The 22,652-nt window shown below is 52.2% G+C and overlaps 3 protein-coding genes across 5 annotated transcripts in view; all 3 read left to right on the top strand.

Annotated features, from left to right (window-relative positions):
- Positions 1-3,125: 3,125 nt before the first annotated feature.
- Positions 3,126-10,602, top strand: LOC135364044 (vitamin D3 hydroxylase-associated protein-like). The gene is made up of 5 exons (XM_064587549.1): positions 3,126-3,468; positions 9,365-9,478; positions 9,687-9,836; positions 10,149-10,295; positions 10,558-10,602. The coding sequence occupies exons 1-5, from the start codon at positions 3,349-3,351 to the stop codon at positions 10,600-10,602; spliced, it is 576 nt and encodes a 191-aa protein (XP_064443619.1). The 5' UTR covers positions 3,126-3,348.
- A 337-nt stretch (positions 10,603-10,939) lies between these two features.
- Positions 10,940-15,845, top strand: LOC123860381 (vitamin D3 hydroxylase-associated protein-like). The gene is made up of 6 exons (XM_064587547.1): positions 10,940-11,189; positions 12,537-12,611; positions 12,728-12,852; positions 14,073-14,198; positions 14,929-15,447; positions 15,781-15,845. Exons 1-5 carry the CDS (start codon positions 10,940-10,942, stop codon positions 15,145-15,147), a joined length of 795 nt encoding a protein of 264 aa, XP_064443617.1. The 3' UTR covers positions 15,148-15,447; positions 15,781-15,845.
- Positions 15,846-16,478: 633 nt separating this feature from the next.
- Positions 16,479-22,652, top strand: part of LOC135364185 (fatty-acid amide hydrolase 1-like) — a 38,910-nt gene continuing 32,736 nt past the window's right edge. Inside the window, exons 1-4 of one of the 3 annotated variants that reach the window (XR_010410947.1) lie at positions 16,479-17,002; positions 18,588-19,028; positions 21,335-21,436; positions 21,813-22,100. Coding sequence is in view for 1 of the 3 variants with exons in the window: in XM_064589206.1 (XP_064445276.1) it covers positions 16,993-17,002; positions 18,588-18,738; positions 18,869-19,028; positions 20,680-20,808 (450 nt within the window). In the remaining 2 variants the exon portion in view is untranslated. Of the gene's footprint in view, positions 17,003-18,587; positions 19,029-20,679; positions 21,205-21,334; positions 21,437-21,812; positions 22,101-22,652 lie in introns of those variants that run through there. The other 2 variants (XM_064589206.1, XR_010410948.1) reach the window with 2 other exon arrangements.

Genomic DNA, 22,652 nt, shown 5'->3' with positions numbered 1-22,652 from the left:
TGGCCAGGTAGCTGTTTGATTTTGTCCTGAATCCTTGGAACTGCTGTGTCAGTTTGTCTCCTGTCATTCCATAAAACCACCTGCCTCTACTTTTTTCCTTCTCTTGCCCCGGTTCTCTCTTTGGTTACTGATATCCTTGTGCTCTTAGACACAAGGCTGTAGGGGGGGTGCCTGTCCTCTTCCCTTCCCTGCTTCACCGCGTCACCCTTCAAGCCCCAGCATGGCCTTGCCCAGCCCCGTGCTCCCTGGTGCTGGGGCTCCACCAGGCCTGACTCCCATCCTTGAGAGGCTCCGGGGCTTATGGGGGTGGTGGGACATTAACACAAACACATCTGCTCCCTGGGGGATCAGGGTTTGGGGAAAGGTTAGACGAGGAGGCAAACGCTGCCGAGGGGCGGTGGAGGTGGGCGCTGCGGCCGGTGAGAGACCACTGTGCTCTGTCTCCATCACTACCTAGCACTCGAGTCCTGCTCCTCCCGTCCTCTGGACAGTGCAGTGACCTAACTGGGCTTCCCTGCCTCCATCCGCACCTGTTCCCCGGTCCACTTTCCATGCAGTTGCCGGAGGGAGGCTTTGAAAGTGTAAATCAGATCGAGTCACGTGTTTCAAGGCCTAATAGCTTCCCATCCCACCCAGAATAATATCCAGTCCCCTCCTTGTGTCTTACGAGGCTCTGCGGGACATGGCCCTTGCTTACCTCTCCAGCCTCTAGCGTGTCTCTTCCTCTCATTCATTGTGCTCCAGTCACAGAGCACCTTTCCGTTTCTGGATCATCTCCAGCTGGTGGCACCTGCTTCAGAGCTTTTGTGTTATACGGGTCCCCTCTGCTTGGAACACTTCTTTGTGCTTCTGTCCATACTCCAAAGCAGGGGCCGTGTCTTTTTTTTTTTTTTTTTAAGATTTTATTTATTTATTTGAGACAGAGAGAATGAGAGAGAGAGAGCACATGACAGGGGGGAGGGTCAGAGGGAGAAGCAGACTCCCTGCCGAGCAGGGAGCCCGATGCGGGACTCGATCCCGGGACTCCAGGATCATGACCTGAGCCGAAGGCAGTCGCTTAACCAACTGAGCCACCCAGGCGCCCAGGGGCCGTGTCTTAATAATAGAATCCAACATCTGTTAGCCTGTGGAGTTGATAACCCATTATCCCATTGGAAAAAATGGGCATTATTACTTCCATTTGCTAGGTGGGGAAACAAGTTTAGAGACGGTTGCGAATTTGGCCAAGGCCAAAGACTTACACAGAGACTTGAAGTCACTAAGCCAAACTTAAGATACTTCGCTCATTTGCACAGTCGTCCCAGGCACATGCACTAAACATCCCAGGGTATCAGGTTCTGGGCTTGGTGACCACAAACACCGGAGACAGAAGCAAGGTCCATTCACGGGGCTCCTCTGCTAGGTGTGTATCTCCAGGAGGTTCTGTCAGATCATCGTCCACCCTCCCTTCCCCTCCCTGGGGTTGCGATCGTTGGAGTTTAGGACACTGTGAGAATACCTGCTATTTGTCCCTGTTAAGCAGCATCTTCTAGGGTCATCCCAGGGCTTTAGCCTATTGAGAGCCTTTGGGATCCTGGCCATGTTGGCCACTCTTTCTGCTCTGCCTCTCAGCTTGTCCATCCACAGGTATGAGCACTAGACCTCTTTAACTTCATCTAAGTCACCAATAAATATATTGATCGGATCAGGGCCAAGGAAAGACCCTGGGGTGTGTCACTCCAGGCACACACCAGGGCAATCTGATCTGCCATACCCTTAAGAGACACCCACATAATCAAGTCCAGAGCGTACCAGCCCGCCTAGGCTGCCCCCTCCTCATGTTTCCCACCACAGAGTTTGAGAGGGGTAACCCTGGGTGTCTTAGGCCGGGGAGGCCATTTGGGGTTGGGGTGCGTGGGATTTGCTCTTATGTGTCCAGTACCCACCAAGGTGCCTGGTACTCAGTAGGTACCCAGTGAAGGCTTGTTTTGTTTTTGTTTTTTTGGAGAGAGAGTAAGTGGGGGAATGGGGGGCAGAGGGAGAGGGAGAGAGATAATCCCAGGCAGGCTTCACACCCAGTGCAGAGCCTGACACGGGGTTTAATCTCACAATCCTGAGATCACAACCCTGAGATCACGACCCTGAGATCACGATCTGAGCTGAAATCAAGAATTAGATGCTTAGCCAACTGAGCCACCCAGGCACCCCCCCCTTTTTTTTTTTTTTATGAGAGAGACTTAAGCATGTTAAATGTTGCTAGGAAGGAGCCAGCAGAAACACGTAGAGGAAAAGGTGGGAATGAAGGGCTCAACCACCTATCATTCCTCCATTTAAAAAGTATTACCAAGCACCTGCTCTGTGCCAGGCATTTTGAAAAGGGCTGACAAGGTTCTTGCTTTTTTTTTTTTTTAAAGATTTTATTTATTTATTTGACAGAGAGAGACATAGCAAGAGCAGGAACACGAGCAGGGGGAGTGGGAGAGGGAGAAGCAGGCTTCCCGCGGAGCAGGGAGCCCAATGCGGGGTTTGATCCCAGGACCCTGGGATCATGACCTGAGCTGAAGGCAGACACTTAATGACTGAGCCACCCAGGCGCCCCAAGGTCCTTGCTTTTATGGAACTTACTTTCTAGGAAGGGAGGTAAGGAATAAGTAAACAAGATAATTTCAGTTAATGGTAAGTGCGATGAGGAAATAAAATGGGGCGATGTGCTAATGGAGGGGTGCCACTTGAGAAAGGATGATGTAGCAAGATTTAGGGTGCTGTAAGGGGTAAGGATGCTAGATTTCCTGGGGGAGCTGAGCCATCAGGGGAGAGCCAGGGTTTAGCAAGGGAGGCCTTGGTATGGGGGAAGGAAATGGTCTGAAAAGAGGAGGAAGGACCTGGGGAGTTTGCCAATGAGAGGGGCTAGTTCCAGAGACCTGTTGGTGAGGACACAGAGTATTAGAGGGTGGATGACCTTGGGGTTACCCTTTGGGTCATGACCAACAGGTCAATTGCCAACTCCACATCTGGCCCTGGGCGACTCTCAGGTGCTCAGACTCAACATTACCAACCACAAACATCTTTCCACAGGTTCTGCTTCCGACGTCCCAGTCTCAAGGGTGGAACCACCACTCCTGGTCCCAATGACTGGCAGCCTCAGTTGTGACGGGTCGCTCCTCTCTTCCCTCTGAGACAGGACTGGGCCAGAAGATCCAGCAAGAGCCAGAGAGCTCCCAAACCAGTCCCTCCTGCTCCGCTGCCCCATATCTTCCCCTTGTTTCTGCTCCTTCTCCAGGAAGCCACTTGCACTCCCTCACCCCCCTAGGCTCATACTCCTCTCCACTGCTCCCCTGGCCTATATGGGGCTCCTGGAACAATGAGAAGATGGGACGTGAGTCTGGAAGGGAGAACCAATCGACTGGGGAGGCTGGAATCCCAGGGTCCCGAGTGTGGCCTTGCGTTACAGTCAGGAATGAGAGCCCAGCGAGGGTAACAGAAGCAGGGGTGAGAGCTCTGCCTGCCTGCCTCGGTCCTCACTTCTTGGCATCATCTCCCCTGGGGCTGATGCCTGCTCCCCCCAGGGTCCCTGCTTTCTTCTCTGCCTGGGCCCCAGACGCCCTCCAGAGTGAGCCTGTTCGGTCCACCTCTATATAGCCTGTGAACTGTGTTCAGGGGGTGGGCAATTATCCTGGAAGAAACAGGAACCCCCAGGGACAACTCCATTAGGAACTGCCATGGGTCAGACCAGGGTTCTGGTGGGGTGTTTGAGGGGCAGGATGGGGGAGAAGTTGTGTGAGGAGGTCTGATCAGAGCCTGGTCCCCTGCCCACCTGCAGGCTTGGGCTCCTCTTCAGGCTGGTCTCTGCCCAAGCCTCTTGTTCTGCATTGCCCGAGGCACGAGGGCTTTTGTCCCCAGGAAGTCCAGGTAGGGCCAAGAACTAGGTGGGAGGAGTTTGGCTTCTGCCCCGTGCAGGGTCAGGCTGGCCTCTGCCCCTTGATGCGCAGGCTGTGGGAGGGCGCTCGAGCATGTAGCTGGCCGGCCAGCAGGCAGGGCCCTCGAGCAAACAGTTGCTCTATCCACACAGGTTCTGTGATGCTTGGGGTAGCTTGGCTGCTGGTACTCCTGCTGGCCCTGCTGGGGGCTGCCCTGCTCTTCTGGCAGCATGCTCCAGCACGGAACAAGATCCCCAGGGCACAGAAGCGTAGGGGGGTGGCACTGCAGCAGATGGAGGCCCTGGCCCAGCGTTTCTGGCAGCAGGGGAGCGGACGCCTCTCCCAAAGGCCCCCCAGCCCTCCATCCCAATAGGCGGGTCCCACCTCGGGACCATTGCCCCATCCCCTTCAGAAGACAAGGAGCCTGGGGCGGGGGGCAACCCCCTACCCCCAGCTCTCCCCATGCTGGCTTTTTGTATTGCTGTCAGTTCCTCCTCCATCCATGTACTTCCAACCCATTGAGATTGGGTGCCATGGGTTTTCTTTGTTTTCCCAGTGCCCACACAGGACTCAGTAACGTGGTGGGTGTTCACTTGAGCTTTTTGTTGAAATAAGATAAACTGGGGGGCGCCCGGGTGGCTCAGTCGTTAAGCGGCTGCCTTTGGCTCAGGTCATGATCCCAGGGTCCTGGGATGGAGCCCTGCATCGGGCTGCCTGCTCAGCGGGATGCCTGCTTCTCCCTCTCCCACTCCCCCTGCTTGTGTTCCCTCTCTCGCTGTGTCTCTCTCTGTCAAATAAGTAAATAAAATCTTAAAAAAGGAAAAGAAAAGAAAAGAAATAAGATAAACTGATGGAAGCAATTGGAGGCAGGAGGTCTTCTTTCAGGTCTCTTTTAGCCCCTGAGTACCCCCACACCCCACTGACACAGGAACCCTGGTCTACACGTTCTCCTTCCCATCCCCCTGCCCCCAGGTTCTGCAAATGTTTGAGAGCACCTGATACGTGCAAAGCACAGGGTGGTCACTGGAGATGGGGTCCTCCCAGGAAGCTCTGTGTCTTAAAAGGGACTTTTGACAGCTTAGGTGGGGACACTTCAAGGCACTGGGTCAATCATCGTGGCTGGGCTGGGACTTGAAGGTGAAGGGACTGAGCTGGGGGTGTCGCAGCAGACCCTGCCTAGAGTAGCAGAGAGCAGGGTGGGAAGGAGAGGCAGCCCACCTTCCATTGTGCTTGGGGTCTGCTGTGGGGCCTGGAAGACGTGACAGCCCCTTCCTGGGCTCCCCAACTGCCCTACGAGGGGTGGGCTCATGGTATCTTAGGGTCCCCAACTGTGGTTGATGGTGGCAGACTCCCTGGGAGTTCTGGGAGTGGGGGTTGGGGATAATGCCTGAGGTGCTATCCCCATGCTCTGGAGTTCCTGAGTGTCCTCTGCCGTCCCCTGGATGGTGATTGATGGCCCCAAGGGGCAGCTTCTCTGCCCGAGCTGCTGCAGTTCCTGAGAATGTGTATTAATATTAATTGGGGCTAATTAGTTGGATAAATCAATCTGCCCCCAGAGAGCAGCTGCCCCTCCCTGGTTGGTGAGCAGGAAATCTGGGCTAATGGGGTTGCTGTGGTGAATCAGTGTGATGGAGAGGATTCGTGTGCGTGTGTGCGTGCATGCGCACGTGTGTGTGCACATGCGCGTGCACAGTGGTGTATTTGGGTCCCTTCACTGCACACACCAGAACCTGCTTATGGGTGCCTCCTGCTGGCTCTTTATTTTATTTTTATAATATTATATATAATATATAAAAATAATATATTTTTATATATTAATTTATATTTATTTTATTTTATTGTGTGCTGGTTGAGCGGTGTGCCCGGCTGTGTGCTGCTTGTGTTTGGTTATGGGCTTGTGGTGTGTGTGCCTGGCTGGGTGTGTATGTGTTGTGTTACAGGTGGGAGTGTGTACATGTAGATATGTGTGGCTGGTTTGGGTCTGAATGTTTGGTTGAGCATGTGCCTGTGTGGTCAGGCGTCTGACGTGTGAGGACATCCGCTTCTGTGTAGGTCTGGGCATCTGCCTGGTATATGTGTGGGCATCTGGCATGTAGAGCTCTTGGGCTGGGTACCTGGCCAGGGGGTGTGCGTTTGCTTGGCTGGAGGAGTGGAAGGGGTTTGGGGTGAGGTCATCCCTGGTGTCTCCAGCTTCTCCCCAAGGCTACAGACCTCTTGGCATTCAGTACCTTATTCTCTTCCCAACAAAGCTGCACAGGTCCGTCCTGGGCACCTTCCCCTCTGCCAAGGATACCCTCAGGGCCTCAGGTGTCCAGCTTTATGTCCCAGGGAGGTAGGAGGCTGAGACATAGGTCAAACCCTGGCAGGGTTCAAACAAATCCAATTCAGTTCAGCTTAGCAACATCTTGCAGAGGGCTCCTCTGGTCTTGCCTTTTGCTGGGCCTTGGAGACAGATTCATAATCAAGATGAATCTGACATCTGACTTCAACTTGCATTAAAGATGCTCCCGGTCTGAGTGTAGCATGGTGGGAACAGAGCTATGCAAACTGTGATGGGAGGCAGCTCAGCTGAGTGTGGCGAGGGCCAAATGCCCGCAGAACTCTGGGACCCGGCAGGAAGGGCTTTGGTCCATCTGGAGAGGGTTGGGTGGGGAAGCCTTCATGGAGAGGTGGTGTTGGAGCTGAGCCTTACAGGATGTGTAGGAGTTTTCCAAAAGGAGGAAGGAAGAGGAAAGACAGTACCTGAGCGAGAAGAGCCTGAGATAAGGCAGTGTTTCTGTAGAGCTCATAGAAAATAATACTCAGAGTCCACTGGGGTAAATGGACAGGCTGCTCATGGCTGAAGGCTGCTGGCTAGGAAGCTCTGGTCACCTCAGGAGGACATGAGCCCCCCTGATGGCTGAAGGTTTTGATGATATTAAACATGTTTCACAACTGCTTTGGAAATATTAATAATACATCAATTAACTAACAACTTTAAAATGTATTTTCTTTGATTTTTAAACCACGATAGGAGGCAGCACCAGTGAGTGCGGAGAAGGCCAGATGGGGCTGTGGAGCCGTGGGACTTGGCAGGAGGGGGATTTGTTCTAAACCAAAGTATATGTTAAAATGACTTGAAAGTGAAATAAGTTGAGGCTCAGTTCTATCAACTTATCCTAATAATTTCCAAGTGATCTCTTAATTTATAGAAAACTTGTGGGGATCTTTTGATGTGGCTCACATCTTTGGAAGATTTCCCTATCTTTCAAAGCTCTCCCAATAAACTGAGAGTCATTAGGTGACTTGTAGTCTCATTAAATAGAGACTTTCTGTCGACATCATGGATGTCACTCCTTGTATCGAGTCCTTGCTTGGCTTCTGCCAAACCTGTAGCAATTATACTTACAGTCCTCTAGCTGTTCTAATGCTGAGATTCTATTAATCAAGCATCTCTGTTGTCAGCTAAGTCATAAACATTGTTATTAGAATGCCATCATAAGGGACGCCTGGGTGGCTCAGTCGGTTAAGCGTCTGCCTTTGGCTCAGGTCATTATCCCAGGGTCCTGGGATCGAGCCCTGCATCAGGCTCCTTGATCAGCAGGGAGCCTGCTTCTCCCTCTGCCTGCCACTCCCCCTGCTTGTGCTCTTGCTCTCTCTCTCTCTCTCACTCTCTCTCTGGAAATAAATAAATAAAATCTTAAAAAAATAAATAGTCTATCTTAAGAAAAAAAAAAGAGTCGTCCAACTGACTGCACCACCCAGGTGCCCCTGATGCATCTATTTTTTTTTTTTAAGATTATTTATTTATTTATTTGACAGAGACAGAGATAGCGAGAGCAGGAACACAAGCAGTGGGAGGGGGAGAGGGAGAAACAGGCTTCCCCCTGAGGAGGGAGCCCAATGTGGGACTCGATCCCAGGACCCTGGGATCATGACCTGAGCTGAAGGCAGACGCTTAACAACTGAGCCACCCAGGCGCCCGATGCATCTATTTTTTAAAAAACTCCTTTGTGCCTTAACATCCTCATCTCTACAATGGGGTGATGATTATAATGATAGTAGTCGAGTGAGTTCATAATGTTTATAGTGGTGCCTGGTACACAACAAGAACTACCTAAGTGAGAGCTTTCACTTTATTTTTTTATTTTTATTTTTTATTAACATATAATGTATTATTTGTTTCAGGGGTAAGGTCTGTGATTCATCAGTCTTACACGATTCACTAGCTCTCACTGTAGTAATAATAAAACTAATGTTATCCTTGCTGGGTGGGTGTTTAGTGAGTTTCGATGAATTTGTTCTATTACGGAAAGGACACTAACTGGGTTGGTGGCTGTATTACTGGGCCCTTGGCAGCCCCGCCCATCCCACCAAGTCACTGGAGTGCCTGCCATGCCAGCAGAGGGGCAGTCCCAGCAGCCGCCTCCAGTGGCCATTAACTCCCTCTGCTTGCTCTCCCCACCTCTCCCCAGCTCCCTGAGAGGCTCCCATTTTTACAAGTGGCCATGTGAGGACAACTGCAGGGGAGCGGTAACCTCAGGGTCCCAGATGGACACTGGGCACTTGCCCAGAGGGGTGTCATCTCTCCAGGTAGATATGTAGGAATTGGGGGCTGACATGTAGCCTTGATGGGTGCCTGTGGGTCAGCGTGTGCTGGGATGGTCCCTGGAGGGTCCTACTGGGGCTCCTTAGGGCTGGGGGGAGCAGGGCAAGGGATGAGCTCAAGCTGGCTCTTCAGAGTCCTTGAGGGAATCAGGGGCTGTGCCTAGAGGGTCCCTGCTGGGCCGGGCATTAACCTTTTACCTGCTGGACTGTGAAGAGAGGGCAGAGTCCCATGGCAGGCGCTAGGGCAGCTGGGGGTGGTGGGAAACTTGTGGGAGTGGTTTTTTGCTAAGTGACTCAGAAGGATTTCCTTTTAGCCACAATGCAGCCATTGAGGTGCATTCTAGCCAGTTGCCCACTCTATTCTAGAGGGATCTGTGTCTGGGCCCTTCTGAAAGTTCTTGTGGCATACAGGTGGGGGAGTTCTGAGCTCAGGCACTAAGATGTCCTTCCCCAGGTCAGATCACCAGGAGTGGGAAGGCTGGATAGGAAGGAAAGTTGGGATGTCGGGGTGCCCCCCTGAAGGCAAACCCTATAGAGATGAACCTCACTTCCATAACCCCTGAGTCCCAGAACGTGCAGATAGAGTCACGCCCACTGCCGTTGTGCCCATTCTGGGTAGCAACATGAGGGGGCAGGCCCTCCTCTGTGCCCAGGCTGGGCACTGGGGAGGCAGAGACAGAGGGAACATCCAGGACTTTCATGCCAACTGGGACACCGATCAGGAAATGTGCTTCATGCTAAGGATGAGTCCAGGAGCGTGTGCTGAGCACATGGATGGGTGTGCAACTGCGTATCCGGTGGCGTGTGAGGAGGTGATGTTGAGTATGTGCGAGTGGACTAGAGCGAATCAGTCATCGACCTCTGCCCTCCCATCTCCACAGGAACCCTCCCTGAACCCCAAGGCCATCCTGGAGCTGCCCCTGAAGAGTCTGGCCCAGAAGCTGGAGGATGAAGAGCTCAGTCTGGAGAGTGTCCTCGGTAGCTACTTAGAGGAGGTGGGGGTCGGGTCAGGAGTGGGGTGGGGGCTGTCACCTGTGTCTTCCTCACAGGACGTGGGGGCCAGCGTAACATCATGGCACCACAGCTGGCTTGGGAGGGGGTGCATGCCACAGTCATGCTCTGAGTCAGGGTGCCGGGTGACTGAGTACCCCATGTCTGGCTTCAACCTGAGCCCCTTATCTGGTCTCCCTCAATGTTGTTCAGGCCCTGAAGGTACATAAGAAGGTAAACTGCCTGACGGATTTCCTGGGCGAGTGTGAGGAGAAACTGCAGGCATTGAAGAAGCTCAAGAAGACTGAGAGAGGCCTTCTCTATGGGGTTCCCATCAGCCTCAAGGACACCTATGACTGCAAGGTGGGCTGGGTTCACATGCGTACACATATGTGTGTGTGCCCATACGTCACTGAGCCTGTGAGCATCTGAGTGTGTGACATTGGGCGAGTTATGTAATCAAGGAGGCACAACTAGAAAGTGGCAGCTAGGATCTGAACCCAGTAGTCTGGCTCTGACCCACCATGGTCTTCTGCCACTTGGGTGAATTCTCCTAAGGGTGCAGCACATGTGTCTCAGAGGCGTGGAGTGGGAGCAGAGTGAGGAGGAGAGTCTGTCCACTGGGCGGTTGCATCCTGACCCCTATGGGCTGGAGTTAATGTCACTTCCTTGCAGGGCCATGACTCTACGTGTGGCCTGGCCCAGTTCCTGGAGAAGCCTGCGGCCAAGGATGGGGTCATTGTGAAAGTGCTCAAGGCTCAGGGAGCTATTCCCTTGGTTAAGACCAACATCCCCCAGACACTGCTCAGGTCTCTGAAATGGGTAGGTGGGGCTGGGTTTGGAGGTGGGCCCAGGACTGACAGCAACTTAAAGTCCTGATTCAGGGCAGAGGGTGAGGTGGGGGCCACTCAAGCAGACCGTGAGGACCGAGGTTCTTGTGCAAGTCTTTCCTGCCCCCTGAGCCTCGGTTTCCTCATCTTATAATGTGTGGGCGGACTTCATAGTCTCTACAGGCCCTCAGGCTCTGAGGTTCTGAAGAGTTTCATCTCTGTGTTTACCCCAGCTTTTCTCTCCTCTCCCGTAGCATTTAGCGTACCTACTCTTGCGAGGAACCTGTTCCCAATTCTGACAGCAGGGCTGGGGGCTCCTGTCCTTAAGTTAGGAGTTGTGGTTGGTGTCCACTCTTGCTCTTCCTTGTGGCAGTGGGCCCTCACCTCAGCCGTAAAGGAGCCTAGGAGGGCTCAGCCCTGGCGAGGAGCATGGGAGCCAAAGCGGGCCCGGGGTTGACTCCTGAGGGGGTCAGTCTCTACACGGGGAGGGACGTTTCCCCAGTTAAACTTTCACCTCCCAGCCCCTTTTCTTCTGCTTCCGTCAGCTTTTATTGCAGCAACCCCATCTATGGACGGACCCTGAACCCTCTGAACTGAAAGAAGACACCTGGGGGTTCCTCAGGGAGTGAGGGAGTCATGCTGGCACAAGGGGGTTTCATCCTGGGCATGGGGTCCGACATTGCTGGCAGCATCCGCATACCAGCCAGCTTTTGTGGGGTCTGTGGCTTCCGGACCACGGGATACCGCCTCAGGTACTTGGTGCTGGTGATGGGGGGCGGGGGGGCTCAGCCCAGCCTAGGGGAACAGAAGTCTGGGGGAGTAGAGGGGCCTGCTTGGCACATCAACTCTTATCCACTCACCTCAGTACTAGGGGAAGTGGCTAAAGGTAGGAGAGCTTCAAATAACTCCTGCTTCAGCCCCAGATCAGCACGCCATGTCTGGTGTAGGTGGCAGAGAAAAGACCTTCCACTCGTTCATTAGTTCATTTGTTCATTAATTCATTTGTCTTTACATCTACCCATCTACCTACCTGTTCCCTTAGTCACTCATTGGTCCATCCATTTTCCCATCTATCCATCCTTTGCCTATTCATGCACCTATGCAATCATAATCCCAGTTTCTATCCATCAATCAATTTCACTATTCATCCACCATTTAATTTATCTAACAAATATTTATTGAGTGTTTACTTTGTGACTGACACTGTACTAGGTACTTGGGATATATCGGCAAACAGAAGGACAGATATCCCAGCCCTTGACAAATTTATACACATTCTTCCTTCCATTCGTTAATTCATTCACTCATCCATTTATCTCCCCATCCATCCACTGCCTCTGTTCCTTCAGCCACCCACCTTTCAGCCTCCCCTGCCCCTGCCGAGTACCTACACTGTGGTGGCCCTTGTGCTGGGGACACAGAACACTCTCGGACCCAGTCACTGCCCTTGTAGTGCTATTAGACATGCAAATGGCTGAGTCAGAAAGTGATGGGGCTCTAAGAGAGGGTCAAAGGCTTGTGGGAATTCACAGGATGAAGCTGACCTTTTCTTCAACAGAGATTTATTAAAAACCTAGACTTTAAACCTTCAGAAGCAGGGCAAGGGAAGGGAAGGCTTCCTGGAAGAGGCAGAATCTGAGCTTGGCTTTGAAGGATGGATATGCAGAGATGGCGTAGAGTCTAGAAGGCTGTAAACTGTGAGCAACTTACTTTGCCTGGAGTAATACGTGTGTGTGGAAGGTCTAGAAGGGTACGCTGTGGAAGGAGCTGACACTCCAGAGCCTTGAAGGCAGTCAAAGAGATCAGAATTAATGCTGTGGGCAGTAGGGGTCACGGCAGGGTTGTAGCAGCTCCTCTTCCTGGGTGCTGGGTCCTGGGGGAGTGCTTGGCTGGCTACTAAAGCCTTGGGTCTCAGGCCAGTCCCTTCAAGTGCTGAGCAGGACTCTGGGTGGGCGGGGTTTTGCAGCTACTCTGGAACCGCCTCTGCTGTCAAAGGCAAGAAATCAGGTAAACTGGCTGTGCCCGTGGCCACACCCATTCAAAGATAACCTGTCAGCCTTCCTCCCAAGGACATTTCACTCAGCCCCTATCTCAGACACATTAGCCCCACTGGTGATAAAGCAATCTGAAGGGATAGCATGGCTCCCATCCGGCCTCCCCCAAGTCCAGTGAGAAGTGCTTCCTACTATCTAGCTTTAGCCTCTCCTACTTGTCTCTTATTGTTCTGCCCCAGCTAAGAGTCTCCTGTCAGGCACCGAGCTGCTTTGGCTGGTGTGCCAACTCTGCCTGTCCCCAACCCCTGACCCAGGTTGGCCCCAGGACCCTTTGACCCTGATCATGGTCTTGGGCCCCACCCTCTGAGGCCAGGCCGTGGGGGTCCCCAGAGCGGAAAGGATGAGAGGAATCTGCCTCCTTTCTGTTCAGTGACTACAGTGGCTGGCCCCATGGCCCGGGATGTGGAGAGCCTGGTGCTGTGTATGCGAGCCCTGCTAAGTAAAGACATGCACCGATTGGACCCCACTGTGCCTTTCATGCCCTTCAGGGAGGAGGTGAGCTGGGTTGGGGAGCGGGCCTGGAGGACTCCCACCTCTCCCCTCCTTTCTTTCCTCATTGACATGTCTACCATCTGGTCAGACTGCTTTTCCCAGCCCAGGGTACAGTGACCAAGAAGCCCACATGTTCAGTCATATTCACCTCCCATCTCTGCTGGACACCAGCTGCTTTGGCCTCTCAGCTGCTTAGACCCATAGCTAATACTGCCCCCAGAGAGGGACTCCATCGTCATAGACCCAACACACACACAGACATAACACTCAGCAGGTGTGGTTTAGAGAGTCTCCCCATCCATCCACTCATCTAGCCACTATCTGGTTAAGCTGGGCTTCCAGTCCTCTAGGTAACCTCGGCCAAGTCACATCTCTTTTTAGGCCCCAGTCTCCCCAGTGGTATAATAAAGAGGTTGGACCAGAAGATTGCTCCAGGCTCTGCCAGTTTTGGCAGGCTTCATTTATTCATTAGTTTATTCAACAACATTTATTAGTACCTACTATGTGCAGGCTCTTTGTAGTTCATCCTAACACTCACTCTATAGAATGAGCATTGTGCTTCTCATTTACAGGCAAGGAAACTGAGGGGAAATGAAGTGACTTGCCTATGATCACATAGCTAGTAACTGGCAGAGTTGGGCTTTGAACCCAGCCCTATCTGCTCTAGAACCCTCTCCACAGGGAGAGTCTCTGTCTACCATTCAGTCAATGTCTACTCATCTGATCTCTACACACATCCTAATGCAATCAACCTGTGATCATTTTCTGTCACCCATTATTTGCCTCTACTAATTTCTCCATCTCCATCCTCTCCTGGCTGTTTTTTAGCGTAAGGGTCTTTGTGTCTATTCACCTACTTACTTACCTGCCCCTCCTCAATTCCAACCACCCATTCTTCCACCCACCCATCTATCCATCCAATCCTCTGCCCACCGACCCATTCACCATCTCATACATATGCCCATCCACTCATTCATGAATCTATCTACCATCTATCTGCCTATCTACCTCATCCACTCAATCATGTCCCCATCCATTTGCCCTTCCAGGGGTTTCTCCAGAGGACCTAGAGCCTGGAAAGTATATAGAGAGGCTCCAAGGGGGTCTTAGGGAGTTTCTGTAGATTCCCCTGGGTTGAAGACAGCTGTGGCCCAAGGTCCCAGTCTGGCTCTTGAAGAGGCCTCAGTCTCTTCTGAGACCCACCCAGCTCTTCTTGCCCACAGGTATACTTCAGTAACCAGCCCCTTCGAATTGGCTACTGTGAATCAGATGGCTTCACCCAGCCAACTCCTAGCATGGCCAGGGCCATGAGGCTCACCTCCAGGCTGCTCCAGGATGCAGGACATCAGGTAGGCTTGCATAGCCTGGATTGGGAGGGAAGCCAGACTGGTGAGGATGCTGGGCTGGGCCATTCTTGGAGAGAAAAGAAGTTATATCTGAGTCTGAGCTGCTAACATCACTGTGTTTCCCCTAAGTTTCCTGGAGAAAACTGATGGACTGCAGGTGGGGGCAGGGTGGGCCCACCCTGTGAGGAAGGCATCAAGATCTTGCAGTTTCCCCCTTCAGGGATGGTGACTCAGGGACTCACTCCCATAATTCTTATAGCCTGGGTTTCTGTTGCGTCTATCAAATGGCTGTGAGGAGATCCCTGTCCTCAAAATCCCCTTCCTCTCCCACCCCCACCCCCTGCCTCCCACACCCATTGGCTTGTCCTGGTCCTGCCTCCCCTTGGAGAATTGCTGGTTGGCGACACATGGACCTATGTAATCTTGGACCAGTCTCATAACCCCCCTGAGCCTCAGTTTTCTACCACATGGGGCGGCTGTGAAGGTTAAATGAGCTCCCATATGTGAAACACATGGCCTGGGGCAGGATCACAGTGAAGCAGGCAGGAAATGAGGGTTGCTTGAATGCCATGGCGTGTCCGTGGGGGGTGAGGGAGTGTCATGGCAGCGGAGGGGCTCAGGTGGATGGAGACCGGTGGTGATGTGCTATCCTCTCTTTAAATCCTGAGGGATGCAGACAATCCCGGGAGGGGTGGGAAGCGCTCCAGGCCCTGACTCCGCCTCTGTCTCCCAGGTCATCCCCTTCTCCATCCCCCGTGTAGAGTATGCTGTCGAACACCTGTTCGTGGGACATCTGTTTGCCGATGGAGGGGCCACCCTTCTGGAGAAGATGTACATTTGTCAGGACTCAGATGTAGGGCATGGGGCTGGGGACAGGGCTGGTGGTGACCTGAGCCCTAGGAAGGGACTGTGTGGGCCTGGGCTGGTGGGATGCCTCTGGTTAATTGTGTGACCTTAAACAGCAAGTCAGCAACCCAGGCCCCGTCTTCAGGATGTGCGTGTTCCAGGGGTGGTGCTGGTGGGAACAGAAGTGTTTCTTTGGGTCTCACCTCCTTCCATGGCTTCCCTCTGGAGTGGGAGTTGGGTGGGGATGAGAGCCAGTTGATGGCTGAAATGCTGTCACTGACCGGATACGCGTCTGTGGTTCCTCAGTGAGGGGGACATTGTGGACCTTTGCATAAAGACAATGATCAATACGCTCCGCCTGCCAGACCCTCTCAAGTGTTTCTCAGCCTATATCCTGAAGTACATAGTGAGTGTGGGCCGAAGGTGGGGGAGGCATTCAGGAGGGGAGAAGCCCACAGAAGAGAAGGACTCAGAATGGGGCCCAGAGAGTAGTGGGGGCTCAGAGAAGAGGAACTGAAAAGGCTAATGGGGGCCAAAAGAGAGCGGTGCTTTTAGAGAGAGGGGTGCATCTCAGAAAGAGGAAGGGGTTTTAGAGAGGGGGTGGGGGCCTAGAGGGGGCTAAAGGCTTTTGGAGGAGTAGAAGCTTCTGCAGAGTTGTTTTTTCTGGACCCCAATTCTGGGCAGACTGGTGTTGCCCTGTGGTTTCTGAGTGGTTCTCTCCTTCTCTCCCCATCTCTAGGATCCCCGACCTAGCAAGAAGTTGAAAGAGATTCGTGGAATGGGCTGAGTGCTAGTCTCCTCAGGTGAAGCTCACAGGCATCTTCCATGGGGTGGGGGGAATTAAGTAAGGGCCATGTGGCTAGAGTTGGCATCCACTGGGGACAAGGGCTGTTTAGACTTTGGGATCTAATTAGGTTTTTAGGGTTATATCTGACACTGGTTAAATTTAGGCTTTTGAGTGGGGTTGAGATTGGGGCTACTTTGGGGCTGGGGTTTGATTTGGAGTTAAGCTCTGAGCTCAGGCTAGAATTAGCTTAGGCTGGGGTAAAGTTTGGGCTTAAGTTGAGATTGGGTTTGGGTTTGGGTTGAGGTTAAGGTTGGAATTGGGGCTGGAGTAGCCTGAGGGCTGACTGGGGGCCTCAGGTTAGGGGAAGAACCTGTAGCTTTGGGGGGAGCCTGTGAGTCCCTGTGGCTGGTGGTGGTGGTGGGGGGGGGGGGCATTGACCAGAGAGTGTGGACTCTTGGGAGCACTGGACAGGCAAGGTGTTTTGGTCAGTGAACAAGACACAGGGTCATTCCCAGCCCATCAGCTGATTTGCAGCCTACATGGAGACTAGGCTCTAGCTCTTGGTTGTAATGTCCCAATTTGTCTAAAAGGGAATCCTCCCATGCTGACCTTTGGACTTCCGTGTCTTATTTATTCCCCCAGGACTCCCAAAAAACTGTGGGAACATCACACAGCAGTGGAGGTGATGTGTGCCTGAAGAGACCTCAAGGGACTGCTGGAGCGGGGGCAGCAGAGACCTGGGTGGTGACAAGAGTGGCCAGATTGGGGGTGGGCTACACCTGGATGGGGAGGCTTGGGGACATGGGAGGTTAATTTAGTCCATCTCTTTGGGGCCAGGATGATAACGTTGTTCCCAAATAATTGCAGCCCGAGACTCCCCTTCCCATCCCTTCACCTCAGCCCCTGGGAAGGCCCTGACCCCTCCTCCTGCCCCCCAGATATCTTAGGGCACATCTCACAGCCTGGGAATTCTTCCTGATGTTGAATGCCACTGGGCTTGGCAGCACCTGACCTTGTCTTGCAAACAGTGACTTCTGCTGGTCCCACCCCTCACTGTCCCTGCAGGAGTATCAGCAAGAGTTCATAGCCAAGTGGAGGTGCTTGGACCTGGATATTCTGCTGACACGAGCGCTGACCCCTGCCTTCTCTACAGGCCATTCTAGCATGGCATTAGGTGAGACGAATCTGGGTCCTGATGGGGTTGAGACCCGGAGCCTAGGGCTTCAGAGTCCTGCCACAGCTTCTGTGGCCTTGACCTCTGTCACCATTCACGATTAAAAAAAAAAAAATTCTTAAATTGAGGTAAAATTCAGATAACATAAAGTCACCATTTTAAAGTGTACAATTCCGTGGTTTTGAATGTATTTAGAATGCTGTGTAAATACTACCGCTATCTAATTCCAGAACATTTCCGTTATCTTGAAAAGAAACCCTGTACCCATGAGCGGACACTCCCAATTTCCATTCACTTTTTTTTTTTTAAGATTTTATTTATTCTTTTGAGACACAGAGATACAGAGAGAGCATGAGCAGGGAGAGAGGCAGTGGGAGAGGGAGAAGCAGGCTCCCCGCTGAGCCAGGAGCCCAATGCCGGGAGGGATCCCAGGACGCTGAGATCATGACCTGAGTCGAAGGCAGACGCCCAACCATCTGAGCCACCCAGGTGCCCCTCCATTCACTTTTAAAATGAATTTTATTGAGGGGCGCCTGACTGGCTCAGTCAGTAGAGCATGGGATGCTGGATCTTAGGGTCATGAGTTCAAGCCCCCCTGTTGGGCGTAGAGCTTACTTAAAAAAGAAAAAAAAAGAAAGGAAAAAAAACGAACTTTACTGAAATATAATTCACATGCAGTGAAACCCACCGACTTTCAGAGTGTAATTTGATAAATTTTAACAAATGCATATAGCTGTATAACTACCACCATAATAAAAATATAGACTATTTTTTATCATCCACCACATTTCCCTGATGGCCCTTTGCAGTTCACCCTATCCTTGCAAACTGCAACCACTGAGCCGCTTTCTGTCACTATAGTTTTGCTTTTTCTGGGATTTCATATAAATGGAATCAGAAGGAAGGAGGCTTTTGGGTCTGGCTTCTTTCACTTAGCGTATGCATTCACCCTTAACGGGCTTCCTGCTGCCCCACTTTAAAAGGTAGCTTTGGGGTGCCTGGGTGGCTCAGTTGGTTAAGCAACTGCCTTCAGCTCAGGTCATGATCCTGGAGTCCCTGGATAGAGTCCCACATCGGGCTCCCTGCTCGGCGGGGAGTCTGCTTCTCCCTCTGACCCTCCCCCCTCTCATGTGCTCTCTCTCATTCTCTCTCTCTCAAATAAATAAATAAAATCTTTAAAAAAAAAAAAAAAGGTGGCTTTGGCCTAGCCCCCCTGAAGTGAAGCCTTGGCACAAGGCAGTTTCTGGGCCAATGCTGGGGCCCCTGCCCAGCTCAGGTTCAGGCCTCAGCGGTGTTATCAGTGCAGAATGAAAACCAACCCACCTCAAGCCTGGACTCCTCTTCCCTGGGCCCCCCCACAGTGGCTGCCCCAAAGCACATCCCACACCCAGCCCTGCATCCATGTCCTCTGCTGACATCACTGCCCCCTCTTTGTCACTCATTCCCTGCAAACAGGTGGCTGCTGCAGGGGAGCTGCCTTCTAACTCAGGGTTGCCCTCCCTGCACGCTTCAGCCATCCTCAGCCGTGTGGTCTGTGAAAACCCAGCTAACTTGGCAACCACCTCGGTTTCCTCATTATACACAGGGACGAGCCAAGTCCGCCTCACAGGGGTGGAGAGGACTCAAGGAATCAGTAACGGAGAGAGGCCAGCACAGTGCCTGGCACAGAGGAAGGCTTCAAGAGCATCCATCCTCTCCTTCCCTCCACTGTGGGGCGGGCAGGAAGCCGTGGTCAGGTGATTTCCCGGCCCCAGACGGGGAACGTTGCAAGCCCAGAGGGCTGCAGTTCCGAGAAGGACCCCGAGGGGGCGCTCACCCAACACTCTTCCCCACCTGCGTCTTTCGTCCCCTGACCTGGGCTGGCAGGGATCTTCCTACAGACGTCGCCTCCTGCTGGAGCCTGTACAATGTCCTGAACTTCCCCGCTGGCATGGTGCCGGTCACCGCGGTGACGCTGCAGGACGAGGAGGAACCGGCCTTCTACAAGGGATACTACGGAGACAGTTCTGACAAATCTTTCTGGGAGGTCAGTTTCCCTCTCCATACCTCTCCCCCAGGGGCACAAGCCAGGACTGAGTCTTGCCTCCATCCCAGTCCGAGCGAGTGGGAGTGGGGTGGGGCCAGTCATTCCTACTGTTTATCCTTTATCACTTCTGCTGCAGTTTCACCCCATCTCTGAGGACACACCCTCTGAGCTCCAAGTCAGCCTCTGTCCTTGTCCAGGGAGGATACTTTACAAAACCACGGGCTTCTTCTTTTTTTTTTTTTTAAAGATTTTATTTATTTATTTGACAGAGAGAGAGACAGTGAGAGAGGGAACACAAGCAGAGGGAGTAGGAGAGGGAGAAGGAGGCTCTCTGCTGAGCAGGGAGCCCGATGCGGGGCTCGATGCCAGGACCCTGAGATCATGACCTGAGCCAAAGGCAGACACTCAACGACTGAGCCACCCAGGCGCCCCAAACCACGGGCTTCTTGACACTTCCGTAGGGAAAGTTGACCCCAGAGGCAGGAAGAGTGGAGCAAATGCTGCTGGTTAGGAGCTTACCAGGGAACTGGACTGGACGCTCCTCCTCTCTGAGCCTCAACGTCTTTGCCAGGAAAATGGGAATTAAAATATCTACCCTGCAGAGTTGTCCTAAAGGTTCAATGGAAAAACAGTGAAGCAATCAGTATAAGGCTTTGTATATAGGAAGTGTCCAATAAATGCTACTATTACTAATTCAGAGGCGGCTTCACAAAAGGAAATATTTCCACGTGCATATTTAATGCATGATCTAAAATAACAATCCTGTCTTGGGTGACAGAGAGAAAGAGAGGGAGAGAGAGACTGACTCTGAAAAGTAGGTATGTGTCTGAGTCAGACATTAGGTAACTTACTTTTCTGGAAATTGATTTTAGTGCTAGAGTTACCCAGTGGAACTGCTGACCTGAATTCTGAGAAAATAATAATAATGACACTATCTAATGTGTCTTGAGCTCTTACTCTGTTCCAGGAACTGTTTAAAAGTGCTGTATATATATTAAATCATTAAATCCCCTAACTGTCCTGGGAGGTTTTACGAAGTTGGCAATGGGGGCGCACATAGGTTAAGAGACTTGACCCCTGCCGCCACGCCACGCAGGCAGGTGAAGCGGGGGGAGCCCGGACTTGAAGCCAGTTGACTTGACTCGTGACAGAGACAGATAAGGGCTTGTATCTTATCATCATAAAACAATGGAAACATGTTTGAATGCCTCTAAGTATGTTTGGATTTCATGGCAGACCCTCAGGTTCAGTCCCCATGTTCCCGAGTCTGTGTTTGGGGTCAAGGTACCTCTTTCAGTGCAGAAGTATGACCGGGCTCTGGATCAGGGATTTGCATATTCTTCTTTCCTTTGCTGAGAACATTGGGTGGATACTGTTTTTTTTATTTCATGATTGCCGTCAGCTGTCTGCACAGGGACCAAGTTTTGCATCTTAACCCTGGAGAACTAGAGACAGATAAAGTCAGAATAGTTTTTCCAGGTTTCCCTGAGAGCTGAGGAAGCCTGGGACTCTGAGATCCAGGACATCTCTACCTTAATGTAGATTGGGGATGAGATGTTTGGACTAATGCAGATGGGTGGTGAGGGAGGCTGGGCACGGGGCCTCTGAGCGGAGAGCAGGCTCTAAGCCCACCCACCTTCTCTCTGGGCAGGCGGTACAAGGATCCGTGGGACTTCCTGTGGCTGTGCAGTGCGTTGCTCTGCCGTGGGAGGAGGAGCTGTGTCTCCGGTTCATGAAGGAGGTGGAGACCTTGGCCAAGAACCACAGGGGACCTGAGTGATTTGGTCACTCCTCCTGGAGGCCTTCCTACATCCTCATCCAAGTCTGCTCCTGATGCCTCTTCTCATGAATACTATATCTGACTCATGTTTCCTCTTCCCAGAAGCCCACCAGATTCCTTTTCTTTGTTGTCCTTCTGCATGGTTACTCAATACACGGACTCCTCAGATTGGCTCAAGATAGGGCACAGGGTGAAGGGCTCAATAAACATTTCGGGCTGGCTGGCCTTGTGATCTCTGGTCTAGGTGGGGCTGTGGCCCCTGGTGGCCTTCTGCCTCCCACTACTCTCCTCCAGCTCAGTCCCCCAGATGATATCCCAGATCGCAGCAGAGGGGAAAGAGCCCCAGACAGAGAGGCTGGTGACCTGGGTCCAAGTCCTGGCTCTGCCAGTAGCTTGCTGTGTAATGCTGGGCAAAATACTTCCCCTTTCTGGACTTTGGGTTTCTCATCTACAAATCGAAGGGGTTAGATCTGATGAGGTCCATGGTACCTGTCAACGTGACTATTCTGTGACCTGTGACTTCTAGGCACTTCCCTGATCAAGAACTTGCCATGACTTCCACTGCTGTCTAGAGAAAGTTCCAAAGAGCAGGCCCAAGAGAATGAAACCCAGTCAGAACTGATCCTAGGTTGGGACCCAGACCCAAGCTCACAGTCCAGTGCTCAGCCTGCAAAGCGCCAGTTTCTTGGCTTGACACTCAGCAGCTCCCAAGATCCTCCACAGCGTCCACCACAGCACAGCCTCCCTTTCTTCCCTCTAACCGGAGCCTTCTTGTCACCACAAGCACACTTCGCACTTCTGCCTTTGTACCTGTCACACCGTTCCCTCCACCCAAACACCTTCACTGTCTTCTTTGTCCTTCAAGCCCTGAGTCAAATGCCACTTCCTTCAGGAAGCGTTCTTTGATCCCCCCTACTTCTCCCATGACTGTCCTTTCATCTGAACTCTCTTGAGGTCCTTCCCCGTTAAAGCTTACCCTTTCTGTATCTCACTCCTCTTTGCAGTCCTACTTCCAGCCAGCTCTGCAAACTAATGGACTCATTCCTCCCTGTGCTCGATAGCAGAGACTTTCTGGAGATAAAACCTCAATGCAGAGGAATAGATTTTCTCCATCCTCCCCATCCACCTATATAGCCATCCATCCTACATTTGTTGAGTACCTCCTCTGAACCCAAATGATGGAATTTCAGGCAGAAAAAGACCTGAGAGTTTAACTACGAAGGAATCACGCCAGAAGGGAAGTCCTGACTCCACCTACCACAGAAGGAAGCATCTGGGATGTCCAGGGGCAGGTGAGACAGGGCGATTGCTGACCTCACTGGGGCCTCTACCTCTTCCAGGCTCTACCACAGAGCCTGAGATCTCTGCTGGACAAGGAATCTCATGGTTTCTCCTCAAACAGGGCTAGTAGGGCTCCCGCTCTGTCCTCTCTCTCCCCATAAGAGGGAGGTCTAACAGGCCAGGAGAAAATGGTTGGGGTGGGGGGTGGGGGCAGAGAGGTTTTCTACCTCAAGTCCCTCCTGCCTCCTCTCTCACTCCCACAGGCTGCAAACAGTTTGGGCACCAGGGGGCAGCATTGAGCTTTACACAGCCCAGGCGGGCCTGAGCCTTCAGCTTTCAGATGCACTGTCTCCACGTCTTTCCCAGTCTAAACACAGATGGGAAAACTAGAGGCGGTAAGACCGAGATTGGCGAACATAGGAATAAGCTGGTGGTTTAAACTTTAGTAGATTATAAGACATAGGGGGCAGAATTCTATTTTTGTCTGAAATGAGCCTGGGGAAAGAGTGGCAGATACCAGCCCAAAGGGCCCAGTAAATGGGAAGCCTAGCCTCAGGCCAGAT

This window comes from Mirounga angustirostris, unplaced genomic scaffold, assembly GCF_029215605.1.
Source record: "Mirounga angustirostris isolate CCGP_5_RB_7025 unplaced genomic scaffold, mMirAng1.0.hap1 SCAF_4, whole genome shotgun sequence".
Taxonomy (NCBI): domain Eukaryota; kingdom Metazoa; phylum Chordata; class Mammalia; order Carnivora; family Phocidae; genus Mirounga; species Mirounga angustirostris.
The sequence above is the reverse complement of the archived record's forward strand: the minus strand, read 5'-3'. Positions and strand labels throughout refer to the sequence as shown.